Genomic DNA, 12,039 nt, shown 5'->3' on the forward strand with positions numbered 1-12,039 from the left:
CTTACCAGCACAGTCCGGAACACAGCTGAGCTAATTCCTTCTGCAATTTCATATTCTCCTTTTTCATTTGGCCTGGTGAAATTATATTCTCTTCCTGGTCCGAACATTCTGAACAGATATACATAAGTTTACGTTAAGTGCACAAGTAAATTTAAATTCATTCTTTCTAAAGACCAATAGGTGCATTGAGTTTAAACAAAACCAGGAGTGACACTTATACACAGTAACTTGAAACCAATACTCAAATCTCTTACATAGTAAATAAACAAAAGAGCTGTCTCAGCTAAATCCTGCTACAGCTGGACTCTGTCGCTATAGCTACTGCATTGCATGGAACAAGTCACAGCTCAAAGAAACAGATCATTCAACCCTGGGTCAGAAAACTCCCTGTGGATAAAGACCTTTCACTGGAGATATGCAAGATAACAGTCACATGCCTTTTGATCGCTTGCTTTACATTACAACCTGCAAGAGTCATCAGCCCAACAGAACCAGGCTCTATGTCAAGAGACAGGGGTGAAAGCGTTGGCAATACAGAAAATAAATGCTTCTTTTTACATTAACAGGGTCCAATCTCTAATGCATCTTACAGGGAGCTGAATGACTTCTTCCATGGGACAGTACTATAAGATAACAGCAGGAGGAGGAGATGAAGCATGATCTTTTTGCCCATTACGGAAGGAATTAAGTTATCAGTTGTCAACAGGTGTACTACTTATGAGCAAGGCAAACACTTGGGGAGAAGGCAAAAGCAAACCGTGTCTAGCTAGACGTGCCCAGTTTGAAGGAAGAGGACTGAAGAGATAAACATTATCTAGAGAACTACCAAGGTGCTCTCTCTACATCTGGTCACGTCTTCAAGGCCTTACTAACAGGCAGGTTCTGAATGAGGTCAAACTTGCTTCCCTTGTGCATACAGATGAGACCACAACACAAATGTTACAGGTTTATTACACTTCAGCAAGCATTTGACCCTCTTGAGGTGTCTTGAAAATGGTGGAAATAATCTACCTTCCCAGCATAGTATCAGGGTGAGCAGTGAAAATCTGTGGGTTCACTGCAAATCGAGTGCCATCTACCACAAGTGTCACTTTCTCTGGAGTCACTGTCTGTGAGTTGATGCTTGAAGACAAAGTGGTGCATCCATGGCGTTCCTGGCTATTAAAATATTCAGTCTGTCTTTTACTTCCATCTTGAAAATGACAGTTGTGTGTATCTTCAGAAGCAGACAACATATTGCTGATCTGGGGACTCACTGGACAAGCAGTATGTCGGCATTCAGAATCTAAACCTGACAGAGACAAATACTGTAGAGGTAAAATATAGTTTGCTGAAAAACTTTATTTAATAGTAATGCTTTGTACTGCAATGAGAAAACCAAATCATACAATAGCAAAGGATGTCAATATACATAACTGTCAGAATGATGTTACATGACATAAGGCTAGGCTGTATTTTCAAACTGAGCAAGCAGTTGCATTTTGGATAAAGAATTACCCCATGCTTAATGCTACTTATTAAATCAAGATGGATTCCATTGCTAAAGAGCAGGAGCACAGGAATTAAAGAAGGCCAGGAATACATGAACACAGTATGCCTAATGCTGACAAGTAACACATAGCTAAAAATTGAACACCCCCACACACACAAAAAAAAAAAAACACACACCACACCTCCCTTGAAGATTAGCATAAGGTAAAGACATTATCCTCACCCTCAGTTCTAGGACCTGCAGATGGGCTATGACCTCCTAGCACCACATTACTTTCTCCTGACTCGTGGTCTGCTGCAGCTACATCTTCCACAGAGCAGCTGGACTCCAGATTTCTTGACCAGTCTGTCCCACCAGCACAGTTAACATTCATGCTGGGCCTCCGTGATGTTAGGTGTTGACTGCGTTTCCTAAGAGAAGAGCTAGGAGAAGAAATACCATGTTGTTTATTTTGGAAGGAGCTCTCAAGCAGCAAAGCTCAATTCATTGTATCTGGTACTGCGAGCAAAGTCCTCAGGGTCAAAAGGCATTTCTACAGTCTTAACTGAGCTTTGGAGAGGCTTGCGATGCTATTCATGCCCCTACACTAACCTAGAGAGGGGACAAAAAAAAAAAGGGGAGGGGGAGGGGGGCAGGTTTAAAGTAACCAAGGGTCTATTTCACCTATAGTCCTTTGGATTATTATTTTTTTTTTTTGAAGTCTAAAACCACTGACATCTTCAGATCACACACGTTCCTGCAAGTAACTTACTGGCCATTGCCTGAATTCCAGCCAACTACAGCCCTTTAAAATATTTATGAATCTTTCAATTCCCAGGACTAGCAAAAGAGAGCTCTGTAACTTTGCTGTAGCCTGGACTGTAACAGTGGCCCAGATAAAAGCTCAGGCATTCAGGTTTGGCTAGAAGGTTCCCTACTCCCAGACATCTCATCTTCCTCTTTCTTGATTTATCCCCCTCCTGTCACATAGTGCTCACCCCTGCTATCGAACCCAATCCAGACCTACAAAAAAGTAGAACAGCCATGGCTGCAGCTGCCTTATACATATCACACCTTGACTCTGCCTTTTTACACACAGCACTTTAACCATTACTATTCAAATCTTAATTATTACTCCAGAATATGCTCTTAAACGTCTTCCTTTTTACTGTTCTGGTCCCTCAAGTTAAATTCGTCTTTCTTGTTCCCGTTTTTAAGACTCTCTTCTGCTCTGTTCTCACTTCATTCCATTATTTTGTATCTCCTAATAGATTGCTTCTGCTGTCTCTTTCCCTCATTCTCCCCCTTTGCAGTTTTTTTCCCCTGCTATTGCCTTGGGCAAGAAATAGCTCTCCTTTCTTGGCTCCCAGTGTTTTCTTTTCACTCTCTCAAACACAAAACACTGATTTCCTTAATAATGAATTTACCCAGTAACACTCCCCCAACTCCCGTGTTGTTTTTTTTTTTTTTTTTCTTGGCTGCTTGAAGACTCCTGTGCTCACAGGCGCCAGCTAAAAAGCATGGCAGAGCACTGACATGGCTCAACATAAACCAGACAAAAAACAGGTCTAATAAAACAAAATGATAAATAAGAGTTGGCAAACTTTATGGTCAAAACATACTGGCGATAAAGACAGTATGAACAGTTCAGTGGTCAGTTTCAAGCCCACTGTTAGTTGCAGTCTGTGAAAGCATTTCATTCTTAATTAGAAATTTTAAAAGGGATAGCATTGCTTCCTCTTGTTTCCTAAAGCAAATACTAAGTTGTCAGCATTATTATCTGTATATTTTTAGAAAATCTGTTGCTTACACATCATGTGATATTCATCAGAAGGAAGACTTCAGGCATCAGCAAAAACACATTAAAAGTTTTTTTTTTTTTTTTTTTTTTGCTTGCTTTTTTTTTTTTCCCCTTAAGGCCCTGGCTGGTAAGAACAGCAACAAGAGGAGCCTACAAGGCTCATGTTAGCTCCAGCAAGCTTAATAGCATGCATTTCTTCACTATCCCACTCTCACCAATTATCAAGCACTGACTGGGGCTGTCATCACATCCCAAAAAAACCCTCTCCCACTATTTTCCAAGCTGTGCTAATGTGCACCCAGGGAGCCCCCTCAGCAGTCTCATCAGAAACCTCAAGGTTGCCTTGCCTGCATTCACATGTGCACAAATCCATCTCCTGTTGCCTGAGCAAAGGGCACCACAACCCTGCTGAAAATAAGCCCCTGCAATCTTTTGCCCTCTTCTCTCACGTGTCAGAGCAGCAAAGATGTAGTAAGAAAGGCCAGCAGTCCTCTTGTGGGCCATGGGTTTGTGGAGTCACAGAATCATGGAATATCCTGAGATGGAAGGGACCCACAAGGATAAAGTCCCCACTATCTAAGCAGAATGCACTACCATAACAATCACATGCACATGGCACAAACTGTCCCGCTCATACAACTACAGGATAAACCTACTGTCCAAGGAACAATCTGTGTAAATGACTAAACAGAGAACATGCAGAAAAAAAGTTTGAAATAGCCCCAATTTAAAACACATAACTATACAAAACCTCAGGTGAAAAAAAAAAAATAGACTTTAAGTCTATTTCAGAATCGACAATTTCAAAAGCAACAGCAAAAATAAACCACTCCTCTATTTTATATAGCCTATTGTAATTATTGTGAGGAGGCAGAGCTTTCCAGACTGCAGATATTAACCTATTTATACAACTAATGTTGTGGGTTTTATGATTTGAATCATTCACTGAATGGCATACATTATGATTATGCTATATTTTTTTGACCAAAATGTTTTAAAATTTGGTACTGTACAGCAAGCTTAAACATATTTTTAAAAGCTGCAGTTTGATTTACTTAGGCAAAGGTGTTTTGAGATGTGGGAAATGCAAGGTCTTTGTAGCACAGATAAAGGATCTTCTTGGAAAAGCCCTTCACGTGCTCAGTGCTTGAGATTGGCTAGTCACACAGAAGAACGCAAACAGCCTCCTGGGTCCTCCTTACCCCACCTTTTCCATACAGAAACAAGCTCCCTGATACAACTGAGATGCCACCATACTCTCTTGGGAACAGACTTTGCCCTGTGAAGTGAGAACTCTACGAAGCAAATTTGGTAAGCATAAAATTTACTTATGCCTCTTTCTGTCAATACAGCTTTGTCAATGCAGCTTGGCCAACAAGCTCCCCTCAAGGCACCTGAACAATCTCTTAATTATTTAATACATTACTTCAGAGGGGAGACTTAAGGCAGGGAGTTAGACCAATAAACAGTTATTATGCTGGCAAACAGCAGATTTATCAAGAAACACATACATTCTATAACTTCACAAGAAGCCTGCCTTATAAGCAGTATTTAACTGATGTCAAACAGCATGAAACACCCAAACTGAATTTTCGTAATTATCAAATTGGATTTGATGAATGTAGCAATCTGTAACAAGACGAACCTTTTCTGCAATCACTCTAAGCTTTGCAATTAAATCTACACACAGTTCAAGAGATTCTGCATGCCATTCAGTCTTCTGCTGCAATACCTTATAAACCATTTACACAAGTATTATTAGATATGTAGATACTATGTTACTTTCATTTTCCCCCTTTTTTGCTTAATCTGCCTAACAGAATTTCAGGAAAAAAAAAAAAAAAGCCTCAGCTGGTTAACACCCTTCTCATTCTTTTCCACTACACTATTTTTAGCACCAGTGAAAGATGCACAAGCTAAGAGAAGATTCAAAAACAAATGCTCTTCACAATTGTGGTGGTCCTCATCAGCACCAAGCCTGATTTTCATCATTAATCCACAGAAAGATGAATATTCAGCCGTGCTGATAATCAAACTTGGGCCTGGCTAATGACATTTTCCTGTCTCCTGTCCCCTTTCAGCATGTCCAAATCCTATGTTACGTGTCAGAAGAATTAAGGCAAACAAGGAAGCATTCCTTAATGACTTGGATCTGGCTGATATAATAAATACCCAACGTAGTTGTTTAGCATGACAGATACATTGCAGTCATGCTCATAACCCAGAAGGGAAACAAGTACATAGACTTCAAAAGGCCATACTCAAACCTGACCAGCTTACAAATATCCTGGTTTCTTTTCATGCCTATGATCAAGGTGAACTACCCAGGGTGAGAATGAATACCTATACATAATTATTAGCACTATTCATCTTCAAAGATTTTATATATATTATCTGCTTATTCCTCCTACCAGCCCTGGGAAGCACCGCAGGGAAGTTTTTATGAGAGAAAACAAGGACAAAGAAGAGACAATCTGCAGGGGCAACCAGAGCATCAGGCCCGCTAACCAGGCGTTACTCTAACTTTTAAGACACTATCCTTGCTCCCTGGCTGTGCCCAGGCAATTAACTTCCAGTTAGCAGGACAGATACTTGCAGGGTGCCATCTTCTTTTGAGGTCTGTTTCCATGCACATTTCTACCACATGTTAAGTGCGAATAGCCTAGTACCACAGAACTGATGATAAACAGTAAACAAATACCCTTAATTCCTTAGCTCATTTCTCAATAACTCAATTGTATGCTCAGATCTGGAGTGGCCAGGTAGGGCCCACTTTGCAGAGGAACTGAGGACTCACAGACAGCTGGATTTAGGAGCTGGGAACTCAAACATCAAAAGCCTAGCACCATGTTCAGCACTGAAGATCAGATCTAAATAGGCTGTGATTTTTGTTTTTAGGAAAGCAAATCACCATTGCAATGAAAAATCAAAATTAACATCTGACTCCCAGTGCCAGTTCTGCTTAGCTTGGAGCACATAGGTCTCTCCTCCCTCCAGAACAAGACCATGTTAAGAATGAGCTGTGCAATCCAAGAACCACCTCTGTTCTCCAAATCACATGCTGAGTGTCAAGGTGAAGTCATCTTTATTAGGGCTTGTTTAAAGCTAACAATTTTGTCAGGAGAAAAATATGGCAGGGATACTTATTTTTGTTTCAAAGGAATTAGAAACAAAGTCTTATTTGACATGGCATCTTTGGCAAACACAATTCATACTATAAGCCTTTTGCGGAGATAAAGAGACTGATCCTTGTTCTACTTAATCCTTAAGAAAGTAGGAAGCATACCAGTATGTAAAAAGGCTGGGACAATCTTCAAAAGATCCTTCCCCACCCTAATGAATCAAACAGACATCCAAACGTACTTCCCAAGGTGTAGTCCTCACCCAGCTATTAGGAGTGAAATATTCTAAATGGCCTAACTTGTTCAGACCAACATAAACGGCATGCAGGTGATGTGAGCAGAGGAAGAATACAAATACAGGAACATTTCCAGAAAACAAACAAACAAAAAAAAAAAAACACAAAACAAAACAAACAACAACAACACAACAGAAAAAAGAAAAAAAACAAAGATTTAGTTGCAGACCATTTCATTAAGCAAAAGATAAAAACCATCAGAACATACTTGCTGAATTGTAACCTTTTATTGTATGAGTTGTTCCTTATCCTTACCCTTTTTTTTTTTTTTTAAATTTTTATTTCAAGAGCAATTATAAAATAGTTTGGGAATTTCACAGAAACTTCAAATAAAAAAAACACGAAAAGCTGTCAAATTCTGTTTAAGAGCAAAGCTGTTTACTGTAACTTCTGACAGTTTAAGCACTGCTTCACTATCATTTAGCATGACAAGAAGGAAGTCAGAAGACAGTAGAAATAGTAGAAGCAAGTAAACTTAATTCATCATATGGTTTGAAAATGGTGAAGAATGACCACCATGCTGAACAAGTGAATCAGATGGTTAGCAATCTTCCACTTACTAAACCACAGCATAACCACGATGACTGAAATAAAACTCTAAACAACACATTTTTAAGGTGACAACACTCCTTTAAATCTACAAAAACATTCCCACGTACAATTCTCAGAAATATGAGCAAGCAGGAAACACACATATTCAGGGCGTGCCTGACCTAATTCTACAGTCTACTAGTTTAGAACAAGATGTATTTCTAATATAATGGCATACTTTTCAGAAAAATTTAGCCTCGCTTCATTTTTTTTTAAACATATCCTTGCAACATGCAAAATGTTTCTTAAAACATAAAAGCAGAAAAACAAGTTTTTCTGAATTCCTCTTCTGGAGAAAAAGAAAAGGAAATCTCACTGGCATGATTTGGATAAATAATGAGAAGTATTTCCTGTATGTAAGGATTGGTGAGTCAGCATCAGGTAGGCCTCAACCATGATGCAGCAGAACCCAGGGATACCCATGCTAGGAGAGACCCATGGGCCAAGGCCTCATTGAGCTGTACACAATAGGCAGAGCTCTCATCCTGAGGCCAGATGCTGTGTCAGTCCTGTACCATGGCTGAGGTATGTGGTAGTACTCGCAACTCACATTCACCTTCACTCAGATGGATCTGCTCATGTCCCCCATGCTTTTTTTTTCCTTAACCAAATTCCAAAAATCACACTTGTTATGAAAAAAAGCTCATATTGGTAAGGAGGCAGCAGTCCAAGTTTCTAATTTTCATAAAAACAGTTATGTTTGCCTTTGATCACCACATGCATACTTCCCTTGAGAGAACGAGGAAGAAAAAGCCATACTGCTTGTCAGCTCAGTTCAGTGGCAATAAAAATTCCCCAGTCGCAAGAAACCACTCCAGAGGACCATGCAGGAGAGAATAATCCAGTCATTAAGAAAGGATAAAAGTAAGTTTCTGCTCTCTTAAAGATTGAGATCATATCCAGGGTCTCATTCTGTAAATATGAGGGTTATCCCTCATATATCCCTGAAAACAGTGGGCTTGAAAATTGTATGATCATTCATGCACGATCAGAGTCAAACCCTAAGAAATTTGGCTCTAGCTTCTGTTCATTTCCACACCTTTAATTTGGGAATCTGTTAAGATTTCTAAAAAATAAAATGGAGAAAATATGGAAAGGAAACAGTACAAAAAGGCACAGGAAAAAAAGACAAACTGCTAGCCTGTGCCTGCTCTAGCCTTCACTGAGCTTCCCTTCTTGAACAGGAACCAGCAGAGTGCCTTGGCGGCCAGCAGGGCCCTGGGGTGCATCAGGCACAGCACTGCCAGCTGGGCGAGGGAAGGGACTGTCCTGCTCTGCACTGGTGTGGCCTCACCTTGACTTGGACCCAGGAGTTGGACTCAATGATCCTTGTGGGTACCTTCCAACTTGGATATTCTATGATTCTCATGCTCTACTTTGTACCCTTCTGTATTCTCAGGAAGAGGGAATCACAGCACCTTTAACAAATTGGAATAGACAAAGTAACTATGAAAACTATTAAAGCATCCTTAATGTAATTTGTATAAAACCATCTAGAGTTTAAATTGCAAGAAGCTACTTTTCCAAGTTCATTGAAAATAAACACAATCCTATTAACTCTTTACCTACTCAAAAACAAGAAAGGGGTTGATGAATCCACGTTATCAGTATTCCACAATTTACATCACAAGAAAAGCATTTCTTCTAAAGCAATGACAACTAACAATTAGAGTAACAATAGATAAACAGTGAAAAAAAAAATCAGTTACTTCTTAAAAATTTGACAAAAATGAACTTTGCAACAGGCCTGAAGCTACTGCTATTGAAGTGTCTATATCATGTGCACACACAGGAACAGATTTTCCAGTTTAGTATTGTTTTAGCTTGCCAATTTCCAATTTAAATAAAGCATTTCAAATTAGTATCCTGTGTTTTTTCTTTCAAGAAAAAAGTCCTATTATTTCTATGTTTATCTTCTCTCACATGCCATGCATTGTAACTCTTTTTTTTCCATTTGTTCTAGACATCACATGGTTTCAAATTGACAAGATTTTCTCTAACACCTCACTTCAACTCTGGACAAATAACTTACGGGTCTGAAATCAATTCCAATGAATTACAAAAATTAATTCTCTTTTATGCCCTGACATACAACCCTTTTGGCTCCAGCTTCTGATTTGTCCTCCCTGCTTTTGGCCAAATTCTATAGTCGTTAAACATTTGCAGGTTCTGAAGGTTTCTCAGTGACTTTTTTTTCTTCCCCAAAAAACTTTTTTTTCAGTTGTCAAGTATAAATCTGGTTCCTCACTTCCTACCTCTCTTTTGAGTATAAAACTTGTTTATGAGATCAGTTCTTCTCTTCCAGAAAGTGCCACGGGCAAGGTATCACATAAACAAGGAAGCCAGGGTCACCCGGCTGCCCTGGGCAAGGGTACCTTCGTGCACAGACCTGAGGAACAAACCCGGACTCTCCACCATAGCAGAATGCCAGATCCTGTAGCCTCTAATACCTTTCACTGGTCAGAGCCAAAATCTGTCAGCAAGCTGCATCTGGCACACTGGATTACAGAGCAGGAAAGACACTGACTGCTGCCACAACTGTCCTGAGCCCCCATCACTGCCCTGTGAGGCTGACTCATACACAAATGCTCAAGGCAATGTGGAATTTGTCAGGTCTGATGTTGCCCACTCACTTGCACCTGTAGATATGCCTGTACTATAGGAGAACAACACAGAAGTGCATTCGACCAAATTGCATCAGAAAGAAAAACAACCTGGAGCCTTTAATGTGCTTTTCTCATTCCTGCTAATGACCTTCACTTCATTTTCTGTTATAGGTACAAACATAATCAAACAATAAACGAGTGATTTATAGGTTGAACTAGCACAGACATTACAAAAGGCTTTTCCATTGTTATGAAATAGCTCTATCAATGTATAGTAGACTCATTTTCCATCTGGCTTTGAATTATAGATGGAAAATAATGTCCAGCAGGACTGATGCAACGCAGGCCAGCCTGCAAATTCTGGCAAGAGACAGCAAGAAGGCTGATGAAATGCTCAATTGTTTTCTCCTATTCTGTACATAGTGCTTCACTGTTAGCAAAGTTTACAGACTTACTCGTTTACTTGAGTCTTCACAAAAATCTACTGTTTCTACAATTGCAATTCAAAGCTACAGTCTGCAGTATGGTTTTAATGGCTTAACACTGCACGTCCACACCTTGATATAAGATCCATGGTTTGCCACGCTCTTCCATGACCAAAAGTGACTGGTTTACTTGCTGAAAGCTCATATCATTGCTGATGGCGCTGAGCCACACCAGTGCCCCACACTGACAGCATCATATCTTTTGCCAAACTATCAGCAGCAGGGTTCATATATGCAGAAAGCTCATTGCAATTTATTAACTTGCAGTAGCCTACTACAGACTTTTCCAAAATAGGAAAGTTATACTATAGCAGACTTAACTGGAATGATGAAGAGCATCTAACAGTGTCCTACCACTGCCCGTCTCAGAAGGAAACAGTTTCTGAACAAGGCAACTGATAAATGTTTTGCTAGGGTTATTTCCCTCCCCAAGAGGTGCAAGGGTACAAGCATTAAAGAGCATGGCCGGGTGACCTATAAAAGCCATTTTCACTATTTAGTTAAAAATAGTTATATGAAAAATGATAGCTGATCCTCATAAAGAACATCTTAACACTATGGTAATGACAGCTTTGCTAGGGCTGTCCACCTGAATTCAGTCAGCAATTTAAATAAAGCTGGACATGGCAACAGAGACATCCTTTCTAGGCAGGAGATCTGACCAGGGTAGGGGGGAAAAACCTGGTGAAAGATGTTTGTAACAGGTCATAAGCAGGATAATAATTGTTTCCTTTTTAACATATATAAAATACTGTGCTAAATAAGTTTTTAGGCCAAATGACACCAGAGTTACATTTTGTTTTCACTTGTGTTAGATAAAGCTACAAATACTTGACAAAAATCTTCAACAGGAGCAACAACAGCAGCCAACAGTTTTACCCTGTATTGTCTGTTCCACAATTTTTGGCAGAGCTATTTAGAAAGGTTTCAGAAAAAGAAAAGAAAACATGTTTCAGCAAAGTATATAAGCAAGACCTCCCTTATCCATTAAGATTTTAAAATGCTATTTTCTTTCTCAATTTTTCTTCTTCAGCAGTTAAATCTAACTTGGTCTCAAATTCACATGAATTCCTACATCTACACCACAGAAGTCAAATCTTCTGAATTATAAGCTATATAAAAAAGCATAAAGACAACAACATTTCTGAAGTCTATAACCCCAAGTCTGACCTACCTGCAACAGTCAGAACTGCTGAACAGACAATATCCCACATTTCCTACTGTAATTCTGGAGCAAACCCTCTGACAATACCCAAACAACACAGCTCCTTACTTACTGGCGGCTCATATGTTCTCAGTGCTACCAGCACCAATATCCTGAAATCCTTCTTTAATAGAGGGAAGCACCAAGTAGCAGCAAAGCTTCAGAGTTTAAACAGTTTGTACTGCTACTGTCACTCCCCCAAAGCCCAGATGTCTGATTCATGTAAATATTTCAGTTTAAAAGTCCTCCCCAGCTGATCCACGAAAACCTTGAATATAAAAATCCAAATGGTCACAAATAGCTTTATTTTACGCCTCCTACTTTCAGGACCCACTCTCCTCTCCACCTTGGATCTCTCCAGACACTCAGTTCTTCCTGTTGTTTTGCAAGAATCACTTGGTAGAAAAGGTGCAGTTTCATTAAACTCTTGATGCTGTCTGGTTAAACATACTACTCTTGCCAC

At 39.6% G+C, this 12,039-nt stretch overlaps 1 protein-coding gene across 7 annotated transcripts in view; it reads right to left on the minus strand.

Annotated features, from left to right (window-relative positions):
• The window catches only part of KCTD20 (potassium channel tetramerization domain containing 20), a 35,544-nt gene that overhangs the window by 10,234 nt on the left and 13,271 nt on the right, over positions 1-12,039 (minus strand). For 4 of the 7 annotated variants that reach the window (XM_038168516.2, XM_038168518.2, XM_038168520.2 and 1 more), the window contains 3 exons: positions 1,715-1,914; positions 1,012-1,291; positions 6-108 (listed from right to left, as the gene is read on the minus strand). In XM_038168516.2, coding sequence (XP_038024444.1) covers positions 6-108; positions 1,012-1,291; positions 1,715-1,914 — 583 coding nt within the window. Of the gene's footprint in view, positions 1-5; positions 109-1,011; positions 1,308-1,714; positions 1,915-8,575; positions 8,700-11,649; positions 12,017-12,039 lie in introns of those variants that run through there. The other 3 variants (XM_038168519.2, XM_038168517.2, XM_038168523.2) reach the window with 3 other exon arrangements.

The sequence above is a fragment of the Anas platyrhynchos genome, chromosome 27 (genome assembly GCF_047663525.1).
Source record: "Anas platyrhynchos isolate ZD024472 breed Pekin duck chromosome 27, IASCAAS_PekinDuck_T2T, whole genome shotgun sequence".
Classification (NCBI taxonomy): domain Eukaryota; kingdom Metazoa; phylum Chordata; class Aves; order Anseriformes; family Anatidae; genus Anas; species Anas platyrhynchos.